The 27,510-nt window shown below is 52.4% G+C and overlaps 1 protein-coding gene and 1 non-coding gene across 6 annotated transcripts in view; one reads left to right on the top strand and one right to left on the bottom strand.

Annotated features, from left to right (window-relative positions):
* The window catches only part of PTPN5 (protein tyrosine phosphatase non-receptor type 5), a 57,094-nt gene that overhangs the window by 5,078 nt on the left and 24,506 nt on the right, over positions 1-27,510 (bottom strand). For 4 of the 5 annotated variants that reach the window (XM_064492513.1, XM_010987463.3, XM_031459901.2 and 1 more), the window contains exons 3-9: positions 9,352-9,545; positions 8,705-8,812; positions 8,381-8,458; positions 7,654-7,895; positions 6,311-6,500; positions 3,946-4,030; positions 9-88 (exon numbers count right to left, since the gene is read on the bottom strand). In XM_064492513.1, the coding sequence (XP_064348583.1) occupies positions 9-88; positions 3,946-4,030; positions 6,311-6,500; positions 7,654-7,895; positions 8,381-8,458; positions 8,705-8,812; positions 9,352-9,545 (977 nt within the window). Of the gene's footprint in view, positions 1-8; positions 89-3,945; positions 4,031-6,310; positions 6,501-7,653; positions 7,896-8,380; positions 8,459-8,704; positions 8,813-9,351; positions 9,546-11,991; positions 12,132-27,510 lie in introns of those variants that run through there. The other variant, XM_064492514.1, reaches the window with a different exon arrangement.
* Positions 17,674-17,745, top strand: TRNAT-GGU (transfer RNA threonine (anticodon GGU)). The gene has a single exon. It is a non-coding gene; the product is annotated as a tRNA-Thr (tRNA).

The raw sequence follows: 27,510 nt of genomic DNA, 5'->3' as shown, positions 1-27,510 counted from the left end.
CTACATACCCGGATGTAGTTAGCGTTGATGTAGGCACTCAGAGGGTCGTCGGGGCCCGGTGAGGTCAGACACACTCTGCTGTGAGGGTCTGGGGCGGGGGAGACAGGCGAGGCTGGGAGTTGACATGTGCAGTTCCTCGGATGCAGGGCCCACTTTGGCCCATTTCAGGCTACCCACATTTCTTCTGGGACTCTTCAGATTCCTTCTTCCTTCACCCAGGAGCAAACCACTGACCCATCTCCGTGGCCCACTCAAGCAGATGAGGGCCCAGGATGAAGAGGAGGGTACAGAGAGGGGCCCTGAGTCTCTACCTCTGTAGCATCAATGCCTTCCCTTGCCTGTGCCCTTAAGTTGCCCTGTCCTCGCTGTGCCTCATGTTCGAGAGAGGAGAAAGCTAAGTCAATAAGAGGTTCCCTAGCGTATACATCCTGGACGGCAGGGTCAGCAAGCATTTGAGAATACACTGTCCTCAATGTGATGTGTAAGCTCGTACAGCACATGGCCTTTCTAAGCCTCAGTTTTCCTATCTGTAATATGGGGGTAAAGATGCCTACTTCCTAGAACTATTGGGAAGATAAGTGAGGAAACAGACGTGGAAGTGCTATGTAAACTAGGAAGCACTTTATAACTAAGATTTGGGCAGGAAGCTGAGAGAACACATTACAATGAAAGAATAAAGAAAGGCTTCCACATCGGAGATGAGACTGTAGGGTATCAGAGCAGACCGACAGGTGCACAAAGGGTTCCCCCGTCCCCAGTCTATTAACATGTCGAATCCCAAAGAAGCAGAGACCCCTAACGTCCTGCTCTTCCCTCTGGAGTAGGATCTGTCTTGTTCCAGCCAGAGCCTCCGGGGACTGAGTCCTCTGTCAGCCTGCAGAGGCTGGGACTGAGACGGGAGGCTGGGCTGGGCCGGATGCTGGGGCCCAGGGCTCTGCTCTAGCTTTGTCTCCCACTCGCTGTCCTCTGCCTTCTCTAGACCTCGGGTTCTCTCCTGTGTAGGGAGGGCTGGACGAAAGGTACTCCCAGCGTGCCCCATATGGGGCTCTCAAAGGCAGTGTGAGGGAGCGGTCAGGAGCCTCCACCATCGACCAGCAAGGCTGGGTTCAAGTCCTGGCAGTGTCAGTGCAGCCATTTACTAGTCCCCCTGTGCCTTCTAGGTCAACTGGGAGCACTCCTCCCATCACAAACTCACTCATCTTGAAAATGTGCAAGAGTGAATGTCAGTGAGTCCTTGGACCAGCAGCGCAGTCCAACCCACAGTGAACGCTACACAGCCCGTCACTGCTGTTATTATCGCCATCGTTGCAAGTCTTACTCCAAGTCAACAGGTCAAAAGAAGGATCCCAGACCTGGCAGGTGAAATGGGAGGCGACAGGCACAAGCCTCCCCTCTCCAGCCCTTTCACGCCCCAGCCCCAGTGCCCGAGGTTTTGGCAGGTGATCTGGGGATGGGGGTGGAGGGGGTGGGCAGCTTTGTGGAGAGGGGTGTGGAGGAGTGTCAGGAGTAAGGAAGAGCGAGGGTAAACAGGAGGGGGGCTCTGTGTGACCAGCGGGAGAGAGAAGCTGCAGGGACCACCTCCTCTCTTGTGCTGCCTGCCCAGATGAGGAGCCAGAGGTAGGCACCATCCCCCCTGGCCAGGTGCCAGGGCCTTTGATGGCGATGGTTCTATTGACCCTACTGAGCACAGACTCTGAGCTGAACACTGTGCCTGACAGAGGGGATCCCAGATCAGCAAGGCCTGGTCCTGTCCCCAGGTCAAGCAGTGGGTGGCCTGTGAGCACTAGGGCAGAGGGAACAGACGGGACTTGGCTTGGATGGAAGAAGGGGGCACCTGGTCTGGGTCTGAAGGACCAGTAGGAGGAGGAGTAGAAAGCATGGCTCTGTCTGACTCAAGTGTACAGGGCAAGGTGGGGGTTGGGGAGAGATGAGGCTGGAGAGGAACCAGCTGACAAAGGGTCTTGTAAACCATGCTTATAAGACTGGACATCAACCTGAGGACTGCAAGGTAACAGTGACAGTTTTTAAAGAGGAGAATGACTCAGTTACTTTTCTGTGGTGCTTCATTTTGGTGACAATGGTAGAAGATGGACAAGAGGAGAGAATGTGGGAGTCAGGAAGCCAGTTAGGAGATTACTGCAATGATCCAAGGAAGAAGTATCAGGGGTCAGAGGGCCGCCCTGCCCTGCACAACTCCAGGGGGCATCATGGCAACGCAGTCCACGTAAATGGCACCCCTGGAACTGTGCAACACGGGAAGCCAATCCCCAAAAGGGCATTTGGCAGGGAGGATGGAGAGGGAGGTGCTACATTTGAGGGATATTCATTCATTCATTTTTTCACTCATTCATTCATCTTTTCATTCATTCATTCACCTGTCTCGATGCAGAATGTCTGTCATGTGTTAGGCACTATTTTGGCACTTGGGACTCAGTGGCAAAATGAACAGAAATTGCCCGCCGTCATTTTCTCCTCAAAGCTGCCTGCTGGGTGACTGGTCACTCTGTACTGGGACTGTCCACAGATCTGTCTCCCCCACTAGACTGTGAGCTCCCTGTGCTCAGAGTCTGTGTCTCAGTCATGTCTGAATTCCCTGGCCCTGGTCACAGGCTCAGGAAACATGTGCCGAATGAATGAGAAAGCAAACCTCGGGGTGTCATGGATCTAAGGGGGGCTCTGCCACCCACCCCAACCTGGTCTCTTGAGGGCACAGTGTCAATGGTTGCTGGCCACAGAGAAGACTGTCTGTTGGACTCAGGAGCCTGAAGGCTCAGGGCATGGTTGGAGGCTGGATTTCTTTCAGGAATCCAGTGGGGACCAGATGGAATGATGGCCTGGCTCCTACACTCCCCCAGTGGCCATTCTGAGGGGACAGCAAAGCTCTATGTTGCGGGGTACTGGAGCCCTTCCCTCCAGGTGGGACTAGGTGGGTGGAAGGCGGCAAGAGGAGGGAAGAGGTGAACAGCCCTGAATATTGCATCCTGGCCTTAAATGGTGCTTTGTTTAACTGGAACTACCTAGACACTGTGTAACCATGGCAACCACAAGTCGATATTTTTAAAGTTAAAAATAAGTCATGACATCTTACATGTTGTTGGAGATGCTGATGGCAAAACTGCTTTTTCAAAGCCTCGTTACTCCATAAACTGAGTGGAGTAGGTTTGCGGGGATTTGCTTTCAACAAACCACTTCGCAGGTTAGCCCTGGGGCCTGGGGCCAGAACTTGGCAGGGGTGACAGGCAGATAGGGGCTTGATGAAAGTTACCTGAAAATGACACCCTCTGGGCTGAAAGAGGAATATCAGGTCACCTGGTCTAACCACACCCAAAGGGGAAAAATCCCTATCAGACCTTCCAGAGGACTGCTCATGCAGTCTTGCTTGAATATGTTCATTGATGGGGAGCTTACTATCTTGACAGGCAGTTCATTCCCCCGTGGGGTGGCTCTGCCTGTTAGAGGACTCACAATCTGGCCAAACTGATCTCAAGGTAGACAAAAGAGCCCAACTCTGGGGTCACAGAGGCCGGGTTTGAAACTCAGTTTTGAACATCTTAGCTGTGTGACAGAATGAGTCACTTAACCTCCCTGAGCCTTAATTTCCTCTCTTTAAAATCTGCCCACTCTGCAGGGACAAAGGATGCAAAACCCTTTTCAGTCACCATGCACTGACAGCAGCCGCTGTCATCACCACTTCTTCTCTCTGGGTTTCCACAGAACTCAGTACAAGGCCTGGCCGGGGCAAGGGTCTGGAGAGTGCTATGTGAAGGAATGAAGTGTCCTCTGCCCTCTAACGGGGGTGTTTCCCTTCACTGGGCACCCACACTCTCCATCCCTTCTCCTCATGACTCCAGAGGCCCAGACCTGGGGTTAAGGCCTTCCTCAGGGTGAAGGGGCACCCAGGTAAGGGTGTGCCCACCCCCATTCCCTGGGGTGGTGAGTACTCACTGGGAAGAATGGTTTTGTAGCGGTTCTTCCGCACCAGCCCAGGGATGTCATACTCCTTCGGATCCACAAAGTTCATGGGGATTTCCTGCAGGAGGAGGACACGGGGGTGTGAGAAGCTGTGGGCTGGCTTGAGTGCATGCACTCAACAAACATTCACTACTGAGTGAGTGCACATACAAAGCATCTAGAATAGTCCTGGTGTATGCTGAGTGCATAACAGATGTTATTATCACTGTTTACTGAGAGCCAGCCTGGCGCATGGTAGACATTCAGTAAATGGTTGATGAGCAAAGGAAAACAGGAGAAAAAGTGACCTGGCCAGTCACTGCCTCCTTCTGCACTCCCTGTGCTGTAGCCACACCGAGCAGCTGCACTGATCCGTGCTCCTACCCTAGGCGTCCCCACCCCAGGACCTTGGGTTGTGTTGCTCACTCGGTGGTGATATCCACCCCGTCCTCATCATCTTGTGTTCTGTCCATTGTAAATGTAACTTCCTCCAAGAAGCCTTCCCTGATTCTCCAGTAGGAAAGGAGCCTCCTCCTGGGCTCTCAGGGTTGTATTTGCACCTCCCAGTCACTCTCCATGTCAAAAGCTCCAAGTCTGAACTTCTCAGTCTGGAATGGGAGGTCTTCTTGAATCTGGCCTTTCTTTACTGCCAGCTGCTCTCAAGAGACCCTCCCTCCGGTTGTGCCGGTCTTTTCCCCGTGGCCAAACTGTCCTTCTCCGTCTAGCCTCCAGGTCTGAGCTCACGGCATTCCACTTGTGGGGAGCACTCGTATCACCCTTCTTCATCTCCCCAAATCCTTTCTAGACTTTGGCCCCTCCCCTAGGTCTTCTGGGACGACTCCCACGCCTGTCTTCTCTCCACCTCCCCTCCCTCTGTCCCCATGCTGTAGCACCTGACTATATGTGGTTTTACAGTGTTCACTGTCTTTGGACACACTAAGTATGCACTATGTACAACAAGGATCATAATACGCTCCATCTAGGGTGTTGGGAGAATCAAAAGAAGAAAAAGCATGTGCAGAAGCGTCCATGGAGTGGGTGTGGGGGCCGCGTTCTTTCTCTCTGGACAAAATCGATATTGATGTACTGAACAGGAGATGCTAAGAGGATGCAGGCCCCTTCCTCCAGGGGAGGTGTGGCCGTGGGAACTCACAGAGGTAGCTGAGACTGGATGGTCAAGGAAGGCTTCCTAGAGGCCTCCAGGGTCGGGGATTATGGGGGGTGGGCGGGCCCAGTTTGCAGTGAATGGTCCCTGCAGGGATGAGGACACACGGCTGAAAAAGGAGGCTCTGGCTAGCTCAACTCAGGTAAGGCAGGCTGAGCAGTGTTCTGGAAAATTTGGAGCGGTGGGTCCAAGGGTGATGGAGGGCTTCCCAGAGGGGTGAGCCGTCTAGTCCAGGTAGGGAGCAGAGCGGCTTGGGGCAAGGGGGGCTGTGAGGCGGGCACACGGGCTCCCCATCCCTCTGGCTTCTCCCTGGAGGGACGCTCCCCCAGTGCTTGCAGTCTCCCGCCCATTCCTGCCCACAGAGGTGGGCAAGTTACGTGATGAGTGTGTTTGATGGAGGAACTTGGCATTTGGGCCACAGCCCCTTCCTTCCTCCTTCTCTCCTGGCCCCTCTACCAAGAAAGAGTTAGAGGGCACCCGGATGGGGTGGGGCCAGTGATGTGTCAGCACCCCCCGGGTGAGTGGAAAGTTTGTTCATTCCGGTGGTTGAAAGCTCACTACTGCTACGTAGGTAATCCTCACATTAAACCCAGCCTTAATCAAAAAGAAACGCAGGTGCTATTGTGATCTTCCATGCCTTAGCTCTTAACTGGTTGATTGCTCAGGCAGGTAAAACAGGGGTGTCATTTATTGGGGCCCTCAAAGCCCAACAGGAGGCAGCCGGAGGCTGTGGCAGAAGTCTAGAGGGGAGGTGATCAGGACCACCTTATGCTGGAGCCGCAGAATTGGAGAGACTTCAAAGGAAGACTAACAATGTTTGGTGATGTCGGGCAGGGGGAGGGTAGGCAAATGGGAGAGTCAGAAGAGGCTTTCTATGGCTTTCAGAACACAGTCCTGGACGATAAAGACTTGGGAGTGTTGCAAACACCAATCACCCAATGGGCGCTTTGCACATGTTCTGCATCTCTTGAATCCTTGCCACATCCCTATTTTTTTTATTCCCATTTCCAGATGAGAAACTGAGGCCCAGAGGGGAAGCAGCTTGCCCAAGACAGTGGGAGAGCTGAGAACGAAATCATGTTCCTCCCTCAGACGCTGAGTTTGGGGTCCCCTGCTCCACTGCCTTGCTAGTAGGGGGTTGATGTGAGCAGAAAGGGCTGCTTCCCTGTGGGGTAGCAGCTCAGGGAGACTCACAAAGAATTCTGCCTGCAGCAGGAAGGGGTCCAGGGCCTTCTCATGAAGCTCCTCGGCCTGGAGGACGCGGGAGGCGCTGAGCAGGTACTCACGGGCCGACTCCTCGCGTGGGGACATGAGATAGCCGAAGCCCTCCTCATTGCAGCCTGGCGTGCACATATCCAGGGTCAGGGAGACGTTGGAGCCCCTCCTGGAAGGACCGTGAAAGGGGGAGTGAGTTACAGAGGCAGGAGGGCCATGAATGAGGGGCCTCGGAGCAGGAATATGAGGGAGGGAGACACGAGGGTGGGAACCAGGTGGGCTCCAGGAAGAGGAGTGGGGGCGGCATCACTCCTGACACATGGGGCACGAGTCTCAGCTGGGAGGCTTAGGCCTGTCTCCTGCCTCCTACTGCCTGCGGTGGAGCAGCAAACTGAGTGCCCAGGGCCAAAGGCTCCATGCAAGGCAACCTCAACAGAGCCCTTCCCTGCACTCTCCTGCCATTGCTGCAGGCAGTCCCTAGCCATGGCCCAGGGAAGCTCAGAGACAGTAGAGCCTAGAGCAGAGAAGTAGGGCTCAACTCTCTGTATCCCAGCCTGGGGCCTGGCAGTCTGCAAGGACGTCTCATCCAGGAGAAGCCAGGGGAAGGCGGGGTCCCAGGGGCAGCACAGTGGCAGCAGGGACGAGCAAACTGAGCGAACTCTACAGTGCTCAGTGTCTAACGGCCAGAACAGGAAAGCCCTCATTATACAGAAGGGAAACTGAGTCCCACAGAGGAGACAAAAACTGCCCAAGCTCGCACTGGGAGCGGGTGGCAGAACTGAAGCAAAAGCCTAGGTTTTCTGACTCCTTGTCTAGTGCTCCTTACATGACATCGCGTGGGCAACTCATGTGATGATGTAGCTTACCAAGTCAGGCTCTGGAAAGGGGGTGTCGACACCTCCCAGTGCGTGCTCTGCGGGATACTATGAAACACTATACAAGTAGGGTTCTGTGGTCAGATGACTTTGAGGAATGCCACTTACAACCCTTGTTGATCTACAATGAACACAAGCATGTTAAAGGCCCTGACAAGTCCTGCAGGAAAGAAACCTACCCAAACCAGAGGGGTGTATGCTCGAGTGTGCACACGTGTACACCCGTGTACGCCTATGTGCTCATGTGCAGAAACAATATTTCTTAGCATGCACCTTGGGGCATTCTGATTTACATGATCAGACCCAAAAAGCATGTGTCTACACTGGCTGGGCAATGAGGGCAGCTCTGTCCTGGACACTGGGAGTCAGAGTCAGGCATCTGTCCTTCTGATCAGGAGCTGAGAGCTCCAGGGTCCACAAAACCCACCCCTCCTCCACCCCTCCCACCTCTCCTGCAGACCCATGGACTTGACGGTCAGTGAGGCGGGGTCAGCCTCAGGCTTGATGTCCATCACGCAGTCAAACACAGGCGTCTCAGGGACAGGGTCCAGGTCCAGGAAGTCATCCTCGACCTTCTCCTCCATCCACTCCGAGTAGGTGAAGGAAGGCTGACGGCTCACCGACTGGCGCCTGTCCTCGGGGGGCAGTGGGGTGGGTGGCTCTGGGGGAGCCCTCAGGAGGTGCCACACCTAGTTGGAGGCATATGGCATCATGGACCTAGGACCATGCCGGCAGCCCCCAGGGTGATGGGGTGCCCACGGGACTGGACCCCATGCCCCTCATGTTGTCTGGAGCAGCCTTGCTCTCCTGGGAGCTGTCTGCATGGCACTGCCCCTCACCTAGACGGGAGGCTCCAACCCCCACCATGTCCTCCCGGCCCCCTCCCTCCCAACCCTCAGTTTCTTGTGGACTGAAGCCTTCTCGGTGGGGTAGAGGGTTCCTACTTTGGTCTTCTCCCTGCCTCAGCCCCTCTCTCCAGCTGAGAATACTGCAAACCAATTTTGAGAAAGAAAGTGTCTCTCCTCGCAGGCTGGGCACACTGGTGAAAAGAGACAGGTACCCTATCCTCAGCCCTACCCAGAACATCTAGTCTGTACGTCAAATGGGAGCAGCTGGGGACTGGGAATCAGGGTCAGAGGAGGGGAGCACCGAGGCCGATCAAGAAGAGCCTTACCAGGGTGGTGACAAGGACTACAGCCAGAGAGACCAGCAGCAGACTGGGGATGTCCCAAGTCCTAATGCCCAGCCAGGCCTGGGGAACACCAGACAAACAGGTCAGCGTGACTGATGAGAGGGGTGGGCAGAGTTCTCATCTGTTTCAACAGGGACAAAATCAAGGCTCTGAAAACTCTGGACTTGGTCTGGGTGGAAGACAGGGAGAAGCACTTCGGGGGCCTGGAAGTATCTTGTGAACACAAAGAAGCCCCATGCAGGTGTTGGTGAGACTGGAGGCCCCCAAGCACTCCCTCCTACCCTGGGGCTCCTTGAGCTTACTCACCGAGGGTCGCAGCTGCTCCAGGAGGGTGAGCCCAGAGGAAACCAGGTCTGTGGTATTCTGTGACCAGATGGTGCCGTAGCCGCTGAGCCAGAGCATCCCGCAGGCGAGCTGGGGCGGGTTGGGGGTGGGGGCAGTGCACTGAGTTCGGAGCCTGGGCTCCTCATCCCCATGTTCCCCCCACAAGCTCACCTTCAGCCTCAGCCTGGCCCCCAGGGTCCAGATTGTGCAGCTGAGGGAAGGGCCCAGGAACCATGTGCCCGGAGACGGCCCCACGACCCTCCCTGGAGAAAGGCTGGCTCATGGAGCCAAGAAAAAGCCCTTCCCAGAGGAGACCCCCCTCACCTTCCAGGTACCCATATGAAAGATAGACAGGGAGTCCTCAGAAGGACCCTTGCAGGACCAGGAGATAGGGGCCAGCTATGTTCCTGATTCTGAGGTCAGAGTGTGAGCGGCTTTGCTATCCAAGCTGCGGCTCAAAATTCCAGTCTTCTCCTCACACCAGCCCGAGGGCTGGGAGTCACTGAGGGACACCGAGAAGGCCCATCACCCCCACCCCTGTGCCCCCGGACGGCCATCTTGGGGAGGAAGTGGAGGCTGTCCCTCAACCGCCCTCTCTCCAGGCCCTGCGAGGCCTGTGATGTCCTTACCAAGAACTGGGAGGCAGCCAACAGGCACAGGCTGCTCCTGACACTGAGGGAGTGGCTCCTGGTGCCTCGAGGTGGCGGCTTCTGAGCTGGCTCTGAGGGCGGTGAAGGAAGTGGGGGTGGTGGCATCTCTCTCTGCGAGGCCGTGGGCCCCTCGGCCTGGTCCAGCACCTCCATCCCTACCGGCTGGGGGAGACCTGCGGAAGGCGGACACGCAGCCAGTGACCCGGGCCCGACCGACCCGGGCGGGCCGCTCCTTCTGCGGTGGCGTGGCTTCCTCTCAATCTGGGATCAGTCAGCGTGGCTCCACTCCCAGCAGTCACCCTCGATTAGCAAGGCAATATTCACCTACCTTCGTCAGAAAGAGCGAAGTGTGGGTGGACAAATTATTTCTCTTTTATTTCTCCAGTAACAGAGTTAAAATGGCAGGAGGTTTTTCAGGGAGTTAACATTGGGGTGTTTACACAGCTTCATTCTTTCCTATTTCTTAAGGAAACAAAAACCAACCACCTCAAACTCAATTAAAAGAGAGAGAGAGAAAAAAAAAGACGCAGCATAACCAAGCCGTGACCCTGAACAGCCCTCCCACGTGTGCCCTCCGAGTTTTTGTCTCTTGTGCTGTGCCGACTGGGACAGGAGGCTGGACAAGGTCACAACCTTGTGCCCTTCCCTCACCCCAAGACCCCACACTGGGCTGGGGGGATGGGGTCGGTCAGGATGATGCGGAGGAAAATCTCTTAGCAGAATTGAAAGCAAATGTCTGGGATCCAGTTCTGAGTCTGTACGACCTTGGGAGAGTCACCCCCTCCTCTCTGGACCTCAATTTCCGTAGCTCAAAAATAGAATTGGGTTCATCCCTTGGTTTTCTAACCGTGCTTTACTACGGAGCCCCAGTGCTTCCTCAGGTGCACCAGCTGTGACCAAGTGCTGAGTCCCTGTGCCTGGGCCTTGACTGTGGAAGCTGTTTGCTACCGTTCCACGTACTGGGTTTCCTCTAAGATGATCTCAACACAAGGTTCCACTACTAAACAAGTCTGAACACCGCTGGCTTAGATCTGAGGCGCTGGTAGAATGGAGGGATTCCAGCAGCACCACCTGTGAGTCCCAGATGTTGGATCTCCCCAAAGCCACATGGTTCAGTTTATTGCCAAGAAGAGAGGGACCAGCAAAATGGATGTGTACAGCTTGACGGTGGGGAAGGGGTAGTGCACATATCACTGTGTGTATGGGATAGCGGACTCCTTTTCTGGAACACCCACAACCAAGGCCACGTGAGGCCAACATAGTGGTCTGCATGCTTGCCTGCTCTCGTGACAAGTATTTACTGAGCATCTCCCGTTACCTGGATCAATAGTGTGGGGCAGAGAGCCGGGTCCTGGAGATACCAGTATTTCCATCCCAGGCTTCTCCTTCCCAGACCTGACCCTGTAAGGCTCCCCATGTGCTGTGCTCCAGTCACACTCCTTGGCAGTTCTTCAGGTGAGCCCACAGTCTGTCTCCTCTGCCAGGAAATCCCTCCAACCTCCTGCTCCCCTCCCTTGCTCTTGACACATTTTGCCAAGTTAACTCCTATTCATCTTGTACAACTTGACCATTTGTCTCCTGAAGGAGGTCCACCCCTATCATACACACCTCGCAACCCACGCCTCTCCTTGATACGACCAGCAGAAACAACACACCTGGAGTGTGCACAGCCCGGCTTTGAGTGCTTTGCACATGCTCATCTATTCATTTTTTCGTGGTACCCCGATGAAGCTGACACTATTATCCTCATTTTACAGAAGAGGAAGATGAGATACAGAAAGCTTAAGAGACTTGCTCAAGGTCATCTAGCTAATAAGTGGTCAAGGTGGGTTCAAACCGGAGCACTTGGGTGGATGCTGAGCTATGTCACACTCACAACAGTTTGTAAAAATTCTCTGTTGCATATCATCTCCCCCGTCCTCTGTAAGTTCCATGAGGGCAGGAGCATATCGGTTTTGTTCATCATGATTGTCCACAGCATCCAGCACCAGTCCTGGCATATAATTCTATGACAGACATTTCCTAAAGGAATGCATGATGATAAGTGGTAAGTGATAAATGAGGATAAAAATACGTTCATTGGAAAGCTGTGATGAAGACAGTAGATACTACAGATGAAGCATTCGGTGTGGCACCTAGCATCTATAGGTGCTCAAGAAATGTCAGATTATAATAATAACACATAACTCCTGTCTACAAAAGGTTCAAGTCAGCTGGGTGAAACAGACCAGTGGACACATGTTTACCGTACAGAGCATTACATGAAAAGATCTAATTGCTGGTGCAGTCTAAGGGCATCTACCTTTGCCAACGGAGGCTACAGTTACTAATCACATGAGCAGACACCTCAGATCCTGGCCAGCAAGGTGAAAAAGGAAAAGCTGCTGTTAAAGGACGGATCACATAGGAAGCCAAGTGTTTCCACTATTGATAAGCAGAGGGTTGATTACTCAAGTGGCAAGTTCTCCACCCACACCCTCAGAAAAAGCAGTCGATGTGTGATGGCAAATGTGGACGGGTGGGAGGGGTATAGCCCAGGGGCCATCTGGCTTGGCTTGTAACACACACGCTGTGGACTGTGGGCAATCTCTTCTCCTCCCTGGGTCTCAGTTTCCTTACCTGTAAGAAGAGGGACTTGAACGAGAACTCAGTGCTTCTCAGATGTTTCTGCCGTCCTCAGAGCATAGGGAACATGGGTCTTTGGGGGAAAACAGTAAGTCACATGACCTTGGACTTCACTGCTTTGTTTTAAAATTGGTAAGTGCTCTTTCTTCTACTCTATGGTCTGTCTGTACTTGTTTCGATCTTAAAATAATGTTTTCTTTTCCCCCCTCCCACAACTTCGAATCAAATTTATGCTTCAGGAAAATGTTCTACATTTATCCCGTGGCTTTGCCCTCAGGGGTACACGCACCCCAGCCTGAGAAGCATGGAATCTGCCTGCAATAAAACGTCATCACACTGCCGTTAGAAATGACTCTGTAGATGAATATTTAATAACAGGGAAAGAAATTTCCATGGTGTGGAGTGAAAGGCAAGGTTACAAAACAGTCTGATCTCCCTGGCCTTAAAAATTAAGAAAGTATAAACGTGCATATAAAAAGGTGGGGGATGAGATGTTAACGTGAGTGGCCCTTGTGGAGTGTGCCACACAGGGAACACCAGGCACACAGTAAGTGCTCAATAAATGTCCTGCATGGTAAATGGGAAGAACAGAAGCCAGGCGGTAATGACAGTTTTCTGGAAAGGGTGAGAGTAGAATGAATTTTTCCCCATTGTTTATGTATTCTAAATTTCCTCCAACAAGTAAAATAGGAACGTATGTACATAGATAAATATATATGTGTATGCATACACATACATGTTATATTTATTTGCAGTGAAAAAAATATTTTTAAAAAGAGGTCACCGACATCTGAATTCAGATATTATGAGATCCGGCTAGTATTCCCGGGTTCAGGGCCCCGACTCCCACCTGTCACATCCAAATGCACGTGGTGGGGAGTGGGGGTTAAGAGACTGAGATCCAGCGCAAGGCTCAGCGAGGCCCACCCAGCAGGAGAGCAGCCACTCAGAAGACAGGCCCCTGATGATGCCTGAAGATCACTTTTGCATATGAAAGACGGCAGGTTAACTGCCTGGCACCTTATGGGGGTGGAATAAAAACTGCAGGCTGGCGGGGCCCTGTGCGCACCCCTCTGAGACAAAGGTGGAGGCTGTTTTTTGTTTTTAAATCTACAGGGTAGCCAGCAGCCCCGGGGGGCTGCATGAATCCAACTGATGGGTACTCACTGAGCACCCAGTTAATGCCTACCTTTCAGAGCAGGGCTTACTTAAGAGCTTTTCCAGGTAAAAATCTAACATTTCTTCACTCCAGAAGATAACATTTTCACACATAGAGTATATTCTGCATGTAATTTTGGAGGGGCTCCATGAACCTCAGGTTAAGGACCCCTGATTTCTGGGGTGGGGAGCAGAGGTCTGTGATAAGGTGGTGGAAATTGGAGGGTAGAGAACCAGGCTGATTTCAGTCTCTGCTCATTCAGGTGTGAGTCCAACACACATTGACTGAGCACCAATTACATAATTTGCCAAGCGCCAGGCAAGGTTTGGTGGACACAGCAGTGAACAGCCAGTGCCTGCCCACAGGGACCACCCAGGTCCGGGGCCCCTTGGTCCTTCCTAGAGACCACGCCAGCCCTTCTCCTTGCCCTGCCCTCCTCCCCTTCCACTCGCTGTCTTGTTCTGGGAGAATGCCAGCTCACTGGGCAGGCTCTGTGCCGCTCCCAGAGTGCTCGTGCGCACGCAGTTCCTTTGCTCCCTCGGCAGCCCTGTGAGGTAGACATTAGCATCATCAACCCCATTTTGCCAGTGAGAGGCGGCTGCTTGTGTCAAGGGCTGGTTTTCCAACAGTTCACAGCGAGGTAGCAGCTCTGCCACGCACGAAGCCCTGACTCAGAGGCAGCTTGCTGACAGTGACAGAGCCCCAGGCTTGCCTCCTGCACAGGTTGAAGGGGGTTTTCCAGGCATAGAAACTGGGCTGAGCAAGGTCAAGTGGCTTGGCCAGGTACATGCAGACCTGAGATGCAAACCCAGGCCTTCTTGACATCAAGTGATCTTTCCACTTTGCCCAACGGCTTCTCAGGAAAGGGTCACGGCAGCAAGGTCAGGGAGATGGCGAGAGTCTGGGAGGGAGGGAGGGAGTTCCTTTGTCCTTGAACCCTAACCAGCTGCTTGTGGGTGATGGGGCAGCTTTTGTGCCTGATCCTGGCTGATAGCTCCTCAAAGGCTGTATCATATGGAAGGAAGATGCAACAGAAGGCAGGGCACCTGGGTAAGGCACGGAGGCAAAGACCTGGGGCATGTGGAAACACTATGATCCCTCTCCTAGCACCCACACCCCACCATTCAGCTCTGCAACCACCGTGTGCCCTGGGGCTGGTGCTGCAGGAGCCCAAGAACCCGTCAGTGACTCATCCTTGGAGCTGCTGGAGGCCAGCCACCAGGCAGCCACTGGAACTGGAGCCAAAGGCTGGCTCTGCCCATTCCTGTTCACATGAGGAGGGAGCTTCTGTCCCATTCAGCTCTTCTCTTCCCTAACGTGGCCAGGAGGGACCTCCCCACCATGCCCACACAGTCACAGGGGCCCTGACCAACAGAACACCATACTCAGTCCTGCCCAGGCTTCTAGAACCACTGACAGGCCCTGAGGGGCACCCAGTCTAGTTTGTCAGATGGGGAAGCTGAGGCCCAGGGAGAGAAAGTGTCTTGCCATAGGTCAACCACCAGCCACACGCAGAGCCAGGACCACAACCAGCAAACACTTACTGAGAGCACCTGGTGCAGGGGCTGCTCGAAGCACTTCATGTACATTAACCCACTGAATCCTCATCACATTCCTCAGAAGGTGCTGCTCTTACTCCTACTTTATAGATGAAGAAACTGAGGCACACGGATGTTCAGTCACTTGGCCAAAGTCAGCTAATAAATGGGTAGAAGCTAAGACTAGAACCCAGGCAGTCTGCAGCAAGAGCCCCAAAACCATTAACCAACACACCAGATGAGACTGACTCACGTGATCTGCTCTCCACGCCACGTCGTCTTTAAGAATCTCCAACACTCCCATCCCGTCGTGTGCCCACAAGCCTGGCCACATCTCTGTGGGAGATGGAGTGGGGCTCCACCGCACCATTAGAAGTCCCCCTATTACATAAGGACACTTGTTTACAGGATCATTGCTCCTGCCTCACTGTGGGGATGGAGGGGAGTGGGAGGGATGGAGGGGCGCCTGGGCAGTTCTGTAACAGTGCCCACCTGCGGAGGGGTCAACCAACGGGGAAGACTCGCCCTGTTATGCTCCCTCTCCCCCAGCCCTGAGCCAGGCACATCATGAGCTATTCTACACCCACAGCCAGGCTCTGGGCTGACATGACTGTCCACACCTCCCCTGGGAAGCCAAAGAGGCACAGAGAGGTTCAGTGACTTGCCCAGGGTCATAGAGTCAGGAATGGCAGAACCGAGATTTGAACCCAGGCCTCCACAATACATGATCTTCCTGGGATTCCATAGAAAGTTCTGGAAACCCACAAGAGGATGGGGAGGGCCACCTACCAGGCCTATTTTGAACTTTTGCTTGGGTAGGCCCTGAATGCAGAACCAAGGGAGGTGTTGCCAAGGAAACCGAGAAGGGCCAAGGGGTGAAGAGTCTGGAAGGAAGAGGCCCAATCGGCCATTGCTGTCACCACAATCGTCACACGTCTCAGCGCTGCCCTGGGCTCTGGGAGGGAGTGGCTGGCCTCACTGGGCATGGGCACTGCTGTGGTAGCTGTCCTCATGGGGGCAGACAGGAGGTGTCCTTTTGCTACCTTTTAGGGGTTGTGTAGAAGGTAAACTCAGAGTCAAAGGGGATGTGATGGGGAAAGAAGATTCCCCCAAAATAATATTTTCACTTGGCCAACATTTACCAAGCACCTGCTCTGTGCCCTCAGGTGTTTCATGTCTCAATCCTAATGCTGACCAGCAGGACTGTAGGGGTGAAACAGCCCTGGTGAAAAAATCTTGTCCCTCTGGCCAAAGGCAAACTGATGGTGGGTGTGGGGTTCTGGGGACCTGCACTGGCTCCTCACTGCCCCTCCACCTCAGCAGTCCTGCAGATCAGTGAGCAATCAGGCCAGCACCCACAGAGAAGGAGGCAGCAGGCAGACAGGGACCTGGGCTGGCAGTGAGTGAGTGCTTGATCCCTCCCGGAGGGTAAGCTGGCTGAGGGCCGGATCTCTTCACGTCTGCACTCCCTGGGCAGGCAGGCTGGCCTGGGAAAAGGAAACTGATTTGGGCCTGGGAGGATCCTGGAACTTTGGTGCTCACCATTTATGAACTTGGGGCTAGCTGTTTACTCCTCTGTAACTTAATCCCTGTGGTGGTCTTCAAATGTATTCACAGATTCTTCCCCATGCCTCCCATCAGTAGGTGGAGTCTGTGTCCCCTCCCAGGAACTGGGTGGCTACGTGAAAGACGGGAGGGTGAGAGAGATTAGACACAGCCAGTGCTCAGGAAATCTGGATGCTGAATTGAAGCAATCACCCTGCCCTTCTGCAGACAGGCCAGTGAAGCAGGAGGGGACCTGCACCTCAGGCCCAGGAGGTTGGCCACAAAATCATTTGTTTGGGACTTTTAATTTGTGTGTTGTGTTTAAAGTGGATGTTCTGGGAACTCACCTCAAGCAAGGTGAGAAGCTGGACCCCGAAGAAGGGGGTGGGCAGCTGCACTATTCTCTCTTCTGTCTGATGAAGAACTCTCCAGAACTCTCCTCAGCAATTTGCTTCAGTCCAGAGGCCCTGGTTCTTGGGCCAACACAAAGGGGAATCCTGTGGGTCTGAGGTCTGGGCTACGCAAGTATGGCCCCCTCCCAGCCACAGAGCTGTGTTGGGTCCTTTCTCTTAGCAAGTCCAGCAAAAGGCACGGTTCAGGCAGCCCGTGACTGCTTCATAAACGCTGACTCATTCGGTCCCCACAAGAGCTGTACGAGATACAGAAAAGGACTGTCCTCTGCTTATGGATAGGAAAACAGAGGCCCCAGAGGCTAAGTGACCAGCCCAAGGCCACCGTGGCTCATGGACAGAAGAGCCAGGACTCAGACACAGTTAGTCTGGGTCCGGCATCTGCTCTATTAACTGGACTTCACGCTGCCACCCCAAGCTGGGCCTTGGCTGCTTCTTCCTCCTCCCCGTCGGGGGAAGGCGGCCTGAGAAGAGCTTCAGCCCATTCCAGGACAGAGGGGACAGGGGCCATCCCAGAATAGAGGGGAGACGGGCCTTCTCCCCTTGGCACAGTCTCTCATACTCTGACATGGGGTGGGGGTGGGGGGAGGTCCCAAGCAGAGAGGGGCAGAGAAAAGCAGGATTGGGACCAAGACGATAGGAAGAGGTCAGGGAACCATGGGTGTCTGATGTTTAGTCTGAAGAGGGAGACGCTAAGAGACAGTGGGGCAGGAAGGCTGAATGCTGTCTGCAGACCCCTAAGTGGGCTGTGCTAGGGAATGGGGCACGTCAAGAGGCAAGAACGGGACCCGTGTGGATGTTCTTGGCAGGCAGATTTCCAAGAACAGGTGTACCTTGGAGATATTGAGGGTTTGGTTCCAGACCACCGCAATAAAACGAACATTGCAATGAAGTGAGTCATGAGTTTTTGGTTTCCCAGTGCATACAAAAGCTAGGTTTATACTCACTGCAGTCTATTAAGTGTGCAGTAGCATTATGTCATAATAAACAATGTACGTACCTTAATTTAAAAATAATGCTTGTGGGGGGTATAGCTCAAGGGTAGAGTACATGCCTGGTGTGCATGAGTTCCTGGGTTCAATCCCTAGTGCCTCCCTTAAGGCACAAAAAAATAATGCTTTTGGATAAATGGCGCCAATAGACTTGCTTGATGGGGGGTTGCCACAAACCTTCAATTTGTAAAAAACGCAATACCTACCAGGTACAGTAAAGCTAAGTGCTACAAGGAGGTACGCCTGTAACAAGAACCATCGCTAGGACCTGGCCCTGTCCAGTCCGCACTGCAGCTCCTCTTGTCCCCACAAGTGGCTTGTTTCTGAGGAGAAAGCTCCCTGTAGGGGCTCCTAACAAAAGCTTTAGAGTCATACAGACTTAGGTTTAAAGCCTGACTTTGCCATTTACTACCTGTGTGACCTTGGGGAAGTGACTCATCTCTCCTCTGGACAACAGATCCACTTGCTGTCTGAGGATATCATAGGGTAAAAAATGCACAGTTCTTAGCCTGGCGCCTGGCATGCGGTGAACGCTCAGTAAACAGCAGAATTTAGAGAGGAGGGGGAGGAGGGGAGGGGAGCATGAGGGCCAGGCAGCAGTACCCTGCTTCCATCTGCCTGGTGAGCCCCTAGCAGGGGGGCGGGGGTAGACAGTGGGCTCCCTGCCCCAAGGTGGGCAGCGGCTCTGAGGCTGCCGGTTGGCACCTGGGGTCGGTGGATGGAGTGGGCTTGGGCTGGGGGTGGCGGAAGTGGGGCACCTTAGTCTCTATCAGTTAATTAAATCTGAAATGCTAACAAGCCTTCAAAACAAAAGGCAACTCAAGTGCTCTTCAGATGGGATATAATAAAATGGTTCTATCTGAAATTACAAACAGCTTTGTTGCTGCAAACAATGGCTCAGTTCTTTCTGCCTCCCTGGAGCGGAGGCCCAGAAGTACAAGGGTGAAAAGGGTCAATGAAACTCTGAGGGTGCAGTGCCTCCTCCCTCCAGCCCACGCTGAGAACTAAAAGAACTGACAGAGAGGCCCTGGGCGGAGGGTACCAGAGGTCCCAAGGGCCTGAGACTTGAGCACAAACTTGTGAGGAGGGAGGGACAGACTTGGGAGAACCTCTTGTTCCACCTCCCATTTCACAGATGAGGAAACAGAGAGTCAGCTGCAGAACCAGGATTGGCACGCATGTCTTTAACCCTCTGGTTCTCACTCATTAAGCCAGCATGGGACATTTCACAGGGGCTGCCTGTGGGCATCGGAGGGTCTCAGGCCCCCTGGCAGCAGAAGGCTGGCTTCTGGCTTGGGGTTCCCCGGTGGGTCCTGGTCTAGGAAAGCCCAGGTGATAGGAGGTGAGCAAGAACAACCCGAGCCCCTCTGGGGACAGATGTGCTGACAATCCCAATCCTCCAGAGGCTGCCGCCCTCAGCACCTGGGGAGATTTACAACTCTGGCAAAGCATCAAGAGGCCCCTGTGATGAGTGGGCTGTGTGACCCCAGGCATCTCACTGCCTCTGCGAGCCTCAGAGGCCTTCTGTAAATTCAGAGAATGTGCCCAGGGGTCTTTAAGGGCTCCTCCAGGGCTAAAGACTCACTGTTGGCTTAAAAAAAAAAAAAATCTGAGCCCCTGCTTTAGATTCATTCAATGGCTTCCACTTGTTTTTAGGATAAAGATAAAAATCCTTGCCATGGCCATCAATAAGGGCCCAGTACACTCTGGCCCCTGCATATCTCCCCAGCCTCCACCCACACCATTTCCTCCTGGCTCTCTGTGCTCCAGTTTCTCCCAGATTCGCTGTTGGAACCAGTCTGGCAAGTAGAAAAGTCTGGAAATGATTGATTCTGCTCAAAGAAATTCTCACATAGTCCTAGGAAGCATGTAAACCCAAATTTCCTCCAGTGTTGTCTGTGGTGGAGGTGGGGGGAGCTGGGCACCTGCATACCCATCACCTGGGGGAGCTGGTAGGCCATTTGCAGGACACAATGAGGAACACTAGGCAGCCCTTAGGAGCAAAGGATCAGAGTACATGTGGCACCATGGAAGGATTTTTAGAAACAGAGCACTGAGTGAAAAGAATGAGATCTAACATAATAAACACACACTTAAAAAATGTATTTGCACACAAAATATTGCCACCTATTCTGTAAGAGCACACAGAAACAAGCAAACAAAATGCACATGAAACACATTAGAACACATTAACTATGGGGAGAAGGGACATGGCAGTGGGAGGCAAAAGAGGAGAATAAGTAAATGAATGAAACCAGAGAGGGACTTTGTGGGGACCCCTCAAGATAACAGGGCCATGCACAGAGCATGACTGACAACACTTTAAAACCTACAATCATTTCCCCCTCCTCCTCCAAATAGAAACAAAACCCGGGAAGGGAAATAGCTCAGTGGTAGAGTGCATGCTCAGCCTTCACGAGGTCATGGGTTCAATCCCCAATACCTCCACTAAAAAATAAAAAAAAATTAAAGAAATAAAAACAAAACCAAACTGCTAAGTTGCAAGTTGGGCCAAGGTCCAAGGGGGAGAGAATAAATGAAAGCAGAGGACCCTTCATTCTGTCTGCAACCTGGAACAGGAGAGTTGTAGAGAGAGGAGTTGCTCCTTGTGCCCTAGGGCAGGCGCTCTGGCTGCCGGAGTCAATACCCCTGCAGGAGGAAAGGCTCACGGACTTAGCGAGAACAAAGACCCCTGAGGCTCCCCTTCTCTAAGCCTGTTCACCAACACGACATGACATGAGTCATTTCATTGGCTTTCTATGGGGGAGGGGGATTCCATGCCTTGGTGACTGTCTTCACAGATGCCCCTGCAGGATCAACCAGCCCCCACGAAGATCCCTGGGGCCGGGTCAGCTCCAGGTTCTGGGCCTGCCAGACTGAGCAACCCAACTTGGAGGGAGGTGACTCACCCTGGAGGGCCCCCACTCCTCCCAGCTACCACTCCTGCCTGGCAAGGATGAATGAATATTTCAGGGTGGCCAATCTTATAAAAATGATTTTGGAAAATATGAGTGGAAAAAAACCTGTCAAAGCCTAAAGGAGACCCAAGACATCCATAATCCTACCACACTGAGAAAGGCACTGGTTTCTTCTAGATACATTTTCTGGTATTTTTTCTCTCCTTGTGTGTGGATTCTTTTCCCCCATAGACCATTCTGTATATAATGCACCTTCTGTATCTGAGGGTTCCACAACTGTACTATGCCATTTTATATAAGGGACTTGAGCGTCGGTGGATTTTAGTATCTGCAGCAGGTCCTGGAACAAACCCCCCGTGAATGCCGAGGGATGACTGTATAGGAATATCCTGAGAATGTGCCTCTTTGGATTTCAAGGACTCAACCCTTAAGCAGTATGGTAGACAGCCTCCAAGGTGCCTGAATGATCCCCGCCTCCTGGTATTCACACCGAGGTGCCAGATGTGTAAGAAAAGCTTTCTTGAACCTTCTATTCTAGCCCAGAACCAGGTAAGTGCAGCTGAGTGAATGACCTCAGTTGATGCCACAGGGAACAGAAGAACCACCCAGCTAAGCCCTGCACGAGCCTTCGAATCATAGACAAATAAAATGGTTGTTGTTTTAAGTCACTAAGTTTGGAGAGTTAGCCAGCAATAGATAACCAAAGCCGATGCTGGGACCTGAAAAGAAGAAATGAACTTAAAAGGAAGGAAGAGGCTTCTTTTGTTTTTGTTTTTGTTTTTTAAGGTATAAAGAAGTCCCTGAGAGCTGGGGTGATTAGCCCCCGGGCCAGGCCAAGGGGAAAGCTGACAGCATCCATTACGCGTATCTTAGTTATACAAAGCATGTCCATTTATCTGAAAGGGCTTTAGCATCTGCCTGTGTGGAGGCAGGGGCCTGAACCAGATGGCCTCTTTCTTCCTGTTGCAAAGACTCTCTTTCTAGACTCACCGTACATCCAGGTAACCCAAGAGTATCAGAACTGTTTCTGTGCTGGTGAAGGAAAACGGGTGATTGGCTTCTGCAGCAAGTCTGGTCCCTCTTCCCACCTGACTCAGCAAGTAGACAACACTCCGACATGTGTCTGCTGGTTCTGTGAGGTCCCAGGCCTGCGGTAGGGAGTCGTGAAAGACTCGCAAAACTGTACTATCCACTCCATTTCTAAAGGACTGGCCTGGGACTTGATGCCTGGGCCCTGGGAACATGCAAAGGTTTTTTGTTGTTGTTATTGCTCACATCTACATCGTGGAACAACCGTCACCATCATTATTAGCTATCATTTTTCGAGCACTGTGTAATCAACATTTTATATGCATCAGCTCATTTAATTCTCACAAAATCTCTGAGAAGATCTTATCATATTACCACCCTCACTTTAGAGTGAAGAATTTGGAGCTCAAAGCACTCAGACTATTTACCTGAGGTCATGCTGCTGGTCAGCTGCAGAGCTGAGACTGGAACCCAGGTCTGTCTTCCCCTAGAACCCCAAGACCCAGCTACATGGGCTCCTGCCTCCATATCCGTCCTGGTGTCTGAGAATAGTTAACCTCTACCGTCGCTGACCGGCGAGTACCCGGGTTGGTACTTCTCTCCTCAATACAATGATATCATTACATACTGCCCTCTAAATTCAAATTCTTAGCACATCCAAATGGTGCTTTGTTTTTCTTTAATTTCTGTTCTGAAAACTCAAATTAGGGGGGAAGGTATAGCTCAGTGGTAGAGTGCATGCTTAGTATGCTTGAGGTCCTGGGTTCAATCCCTGTAACCTCCATTAACAACAAAGAAAAACATGCTGCTAACTGGAAAAAAAGCGGACTGTGACAACTCAAAGATAATTCATTGTGCCATCAGCCACAATAAACAATAAACCTCTAAATGCATTAAAATTCTTGAATGAAAACAGAGCTATCAATTAAACAAAGAAAAGTCAATAGCACCTAAGCTGCTGAGCACTGATGGTACGATACAAGTGCCATCTCAGTAAAAATACTTTATCCAGGTCTGTCGTCTCTACATTCGTCCATCTGGGCTCCTGCACCTGCTCCCAGGCCTGTCTAAACCAGTACCAGGCACCAGATTAGGGGGCTCTGTGAGAACAACAGTTGTCAGGTTAGGGGGGCAAGGCCCAATCCGAGGTTAAACTGTTCCTTAAAATGCTTTGATAGCCGGTTCCTCAAGACATGAACCAAAACCCCATTCACCCTTCAGGTTAGAGTTTAAAGGCCATTTCTTCCAGGAGAAGGTGACATTATTTTTGCACCCTTCCATGGCACCCTGTGCAGGGACAAGGCCTGCCTTACCCTTCACTGTATCACCAGTGCCTGGCCAGCACTAGGCACAAAGTGGATGCTAAATAAAAGTTTGTCAAATCGATAACAGGTCAGGCTGCCTTTTCAGTTGGCCCTTGTTGGCTTCTGGCCAAGACCCTATCCACGTCATGATGGGATGGCTGGGAAAGCTACGGCCTGACCTTCCTGATGGCCAGGGGTAGTCACTGCATGATTAGGATAACGGAGATTTCCTCAATACGTGCCTCCCCTTTGCTTTATAAAAGGTCACCCAGGATGGGCAGTGGTCTCCTGCTATGTCCTCCTCAGAGGAGGGTCCATCTAATACCCTTGATGAAACAGAGCCCAGGGCTGGGCTGGGGGTAGCCTTCAAGGTCCTAGGACTTAAGGTGTGAGGAAGTCAGCTGTTCCTACCAAATGGGCATTGGCCTACTTAGGCCCTCGGCGTCTACTCACAACCTTGCCCGGGCCCAGCTAATCATGACACACTTAACTCTCAGGGTGGCAGTGACTGCCATCGCTCCAACCAACTGCTGGCTGTAGGAGGGCTGTGGGGGCACCTTGTTCCCGAGAACAGTGCTGCCTTTAGACCCGGGCCCTATGCTCCCTCTCCTCTGGCCATGCCACTCCCCATGGGGTGAGAGGTCCACAGGGCTCAGGCGTTGTGCCCAGGCCCTCCTTTCTAGGCCATGCTCTGGCTACTGGGACTCCAGAACTCTCTGCCCAAATGATCTGAAGCCTGCATAAATGCAGGTACCCCCTTCTGAGTGTGGACATAACCTTCCACTTGGGTATCTTTAGGTCTGAGAGATGCCCAAGGGTCAGCTATGGGGGTGGCATGTGGACCACGCTTACATGTGCAGATGAACATGCCCCATGCATGCACACAAGGGCCCTGGAAGTGCAGGACCGAGCAGGGGGTGGCACACCACTAGGGGCCCCATTTGCAGTCTGATCTTGGTCCCTATAAATGTTAGGAGCAGGCCAGCCCATGAACCTGCCTGCTGGAGACACAGGGAGCAACTCGTGGTGACACTGTGCCATGACCAGCACCTACTGTTGCCTCATCCACCTCCTTCCTCTGCTCTGTGCCCCTGAGGAAGCCACTGGTTCCAGGCTAGGCTTGCATGGTGCTATTCAGGAGGGAGCAGAGGCCCCAGTGTCAGCAAGGGTGCCCTACACAAATGTGAACACCTACACACAGAAGGGGGCAGAGTGTGAGTGTGGATGTGTAAGTGTGTTTGGGTGACTGTGAGCAAACACATGAGCAAGGAAGTGAACAAGCGAGGGGAAATGCAAAAGAGGATGAGCACGTGAAACAGAGCAAGTGCACATGGGAGAGGAAAAACCTGTGTGCGCACGTGTGTGGACCTGGGAATTGTGTGCAAGGAGGGCCAGGAACGGGAGGGAAGGAGTGTGCCTGCTTGTCTGCCTGAGTGAGAAGGGGCATGGTTGCAGGAAGGAATGAGACCTACAGAGGGAACAGAGAACAAACAGGTGTGCCTAGCTCTAAGAAGCATATCTCATGGAAAGGGGTGGGCCATGGGGCCATGGAGCTAAGAGGTGCGGGTATGCAGGAAGAAGATGGCTGGAAGGTGTGGGAGCTCGAGGGTGGGTGTGTGCCCGCCCCCCACCCCACCCATAGCTGGGTGAGACATAGACAGGGCATGTGCCTGGGGACTGCATGTGGGTATGTGCACGTGTGTACATGAGCAGGAGGCTGTGACAAGTGAGAACAAACACAAGCGTGTGAGCGCCTGCGTGGAATGCCTCTGGGGGTGCACGTGGGCGCGCCTATCTCTGGGACAGCTGTGGGCGATACCTGAGGATGTTTTCGTCCAGGAAATCTCAATCTGGGAGGACTGGATGACCTGCTTGGCGCTGGCTCAGGTCCGGGTAACCGCGGCCTGGGTGACCACGGCCCAGAGTGTTGGCCATGTCGCCTCCGCCTGGCAGTGCGTGTGGGAATGAGTGAGTCACCCAGGCATGGTTGGCCCTCGCTCTGCCTCGCCTCTTAGTCTTGCCCAGCGGGGAAGACAGCTGGGAGGGGGAGAGATTACTCGAGGGCTGTATTTTTACACCACCATTATGCAATTGCTTGCAGTGCCCATGGGCTCATTCTAATAGTCCAATGCCTCAATTCTGGGGGCCAAGACACCTCCATTTCCTTTTATGTCCAAGTTGCAGCTTACGTCAGTGGTTGCACAAACAGGGTGGAAGTCTATTCTTTACCAAGCTCCAAGACCACCCTATTTTCAGTGCCAACCGCCTTCCACCCCGCCCCCGCCGTCCTTTCCCACTCCTCCCTTCTCGGCTTTAATTTTCTTAAAAGCACTTATCACCATCTGCTGTACTATGTATTTCACTTAATTATTTTCTATCTTTGCCTTAATAGCAAACACCTATGTATCACTTGCTACATTCCAGGCACTGTTCTGAGCTCCGGTCGTTCATTTAATCCCCCAACAACTCTACATGGTACTGAATGTTACACCTGCCACCTTGTAAATGGAAGGCACAGAGGGGTTACATAGCTTGCCCACGATCACCCCAATGGTAAATGGTGGAGCCAAGCCTGGGTCCAGAATGCCTGCTCTTAACTAGTACACAATACTGCCTCGTGAGGGTGGGAAATTTTCTCAGGTTGGTTCATCGTTGACTCTCCAGTGCTCACAGAGTGCCCAGCACATGGAGGTGGTCAATGAATAGTCAGTAAGTGAATGAAGAAATGAATCAATGAATGTTGGTCACAGAGGATGGAATAAAGACATAGTTGCCTCTCATGGAGGAAACAGGCAAAAAGTTATTTCAACACCAAGACAGCATCGTGGGAGCCTAGAGGGGCACATAAATTCCCAGACTTCCCAGAAGAAGGACACAGATGGGGACAGGCACAGCGACATTGCTCGACTCCTCCCTGGGGACAGGACTTAGTTCTTGCCTCCCTCCACAGGGTGCCAGGAGTTGATGATGGCTCCCTGGTGACAAAGGAGGAGGAATAGGGTAGTGGCCAGGAGCATGGGTTCTGGAAAGAAACTCCCTGGAGCGAATCCTCACTCTACTAAACATGAGCTAAGTAACCCTACATAGAATCTCTAGCCTCCCTGGACCTTGATCCTTTTTTCTATAAGATGAGGACAGCAAATAATACCGACCAGCAGAGAGGGTAGCAGAGAGGACGACGTGAGACACACGTTGTGATATTGTGACTTATGACTTAAAAGAAATACATAATTGGTCATTCAGATAATTAAAATATGTATTTCTTATATATATTTGGTCTTCATCCACAGTTCCTAACTCACAACTCCCAAAGCGTTTGGAATTTCCTGAGCTATAAGAGCAGTGGGATAATATTTGGTCTCTTGTCCTCAGTTCCCGAAAAAATGCCTCAGGGAAGGTGACTTGTGGGATCGCACAAAGGTGGGGGCTGGTTGCCAGGAGAACCAACCATGTGATCAGAACACTGGAACTTTCCAGTCCCAAGCCCGACCTCCAGGGAGGGGAGAGAGGCCGGGGGTTGAATCATTCAACAATGACAACGATTTAGTCAATCACGCCTATGTAATGAAGCCTCCAAAAACATCCGAAAGGACAGGCCCCGGAGAGCTTCCGGGCTGGTGCACACGTGGACAGGTGGGGAGAGAGGTGCTGGGAGACGGCATGGCAGCTCTGTGCCTTCTCCCCATGCCTTGCCCTGTGCCATCTCCTCCATCTGGATGTTCCTCTATATCCTTTAATATCCTTTCATAATAAATTGGTAGTCAGTAAAGTGTTTCTCCAAGTTCTGTGAGTTGTTCTACACTAACTGAACCCAAGGAGGGGGCTAGGGGAACCCCTGCTAGATAACCAGTTGGTCAGAAGGACAGGTAATAGCATGGACTTGCAATTGGCGTCTTGAGTTGAAGGCAACTGTCAGAACCTCAAATTTGTGGTGAGTCAGAGGCACAAGTCACAACCTGGGCTTGCGACTGGTGTCTGAAGTGGAGGGCGGGCTTGTGGGATTGAGCCCTTTACCTGCGGGATCTGAGGCTATCTCCTGGTAGGCAGTGTCAGAAATGAGTGGCCCTGCCCTCCTGCGTACCTGTAAAAGCACATAGTACAGTGCCTGCCCCACAAGGAAGACAACGTGTGCGGTCCAGTGGAGATGACCAATACTCTTCTCCCATTCTATGTTGGTTGTTGGCTTTCGGGCAGAATGGGAGAGCAGGTTGGAATTAAACATATCATATGTATTACTGTGGTCTCTCTGCGGTGGCTTCACCCTGTTTTCCAGAAACAGCCCAAAGCAGGGCAGGGACTATGTTTCATTCACCACTGTATCCCAAGCACTCAGGATAGTACCTGACACATAGTAGGTGCTCTCTAAGTATCTGCTGAATAAATGCTTGTGTGATTACGTTGATTTAATCCTTATGAGGGTAAATGTTCATATTGTTGTTGTTTCCATTTGCAAATAAAGGACTAGTGGACCAGCAAGGCTAAGTGACTTGTCTATAAACCCACAGCCCATATGCAGAACAGCCAGACTCAAAGGCCAGACCCCATGCTCTCTCCACACCAGGTTACTCTCTGAACTCCTATACATCATGTCCTATTTTTCTGTGGAGTTTTTCTAGCC

This window comes from Camelus dromedarius, chromosome 12 (genome assembly GCF_036321535.1).
Source record: "Camelus dromedarius isolate mCamDro1 chromosome 12, mCamDro1.pat, whole genome shotgun sequence".
Lineage (NCBI taxonomy): Eukaryota > Metazoa > Chordata > Mammalia > Artiodactyla > Camelidae > Camelus > Camelus dromedarius.
Note: the sequence above shows the minus strand (reverse complement) of the source record. Positions and strands in the feature narration are given on the sequence as shown.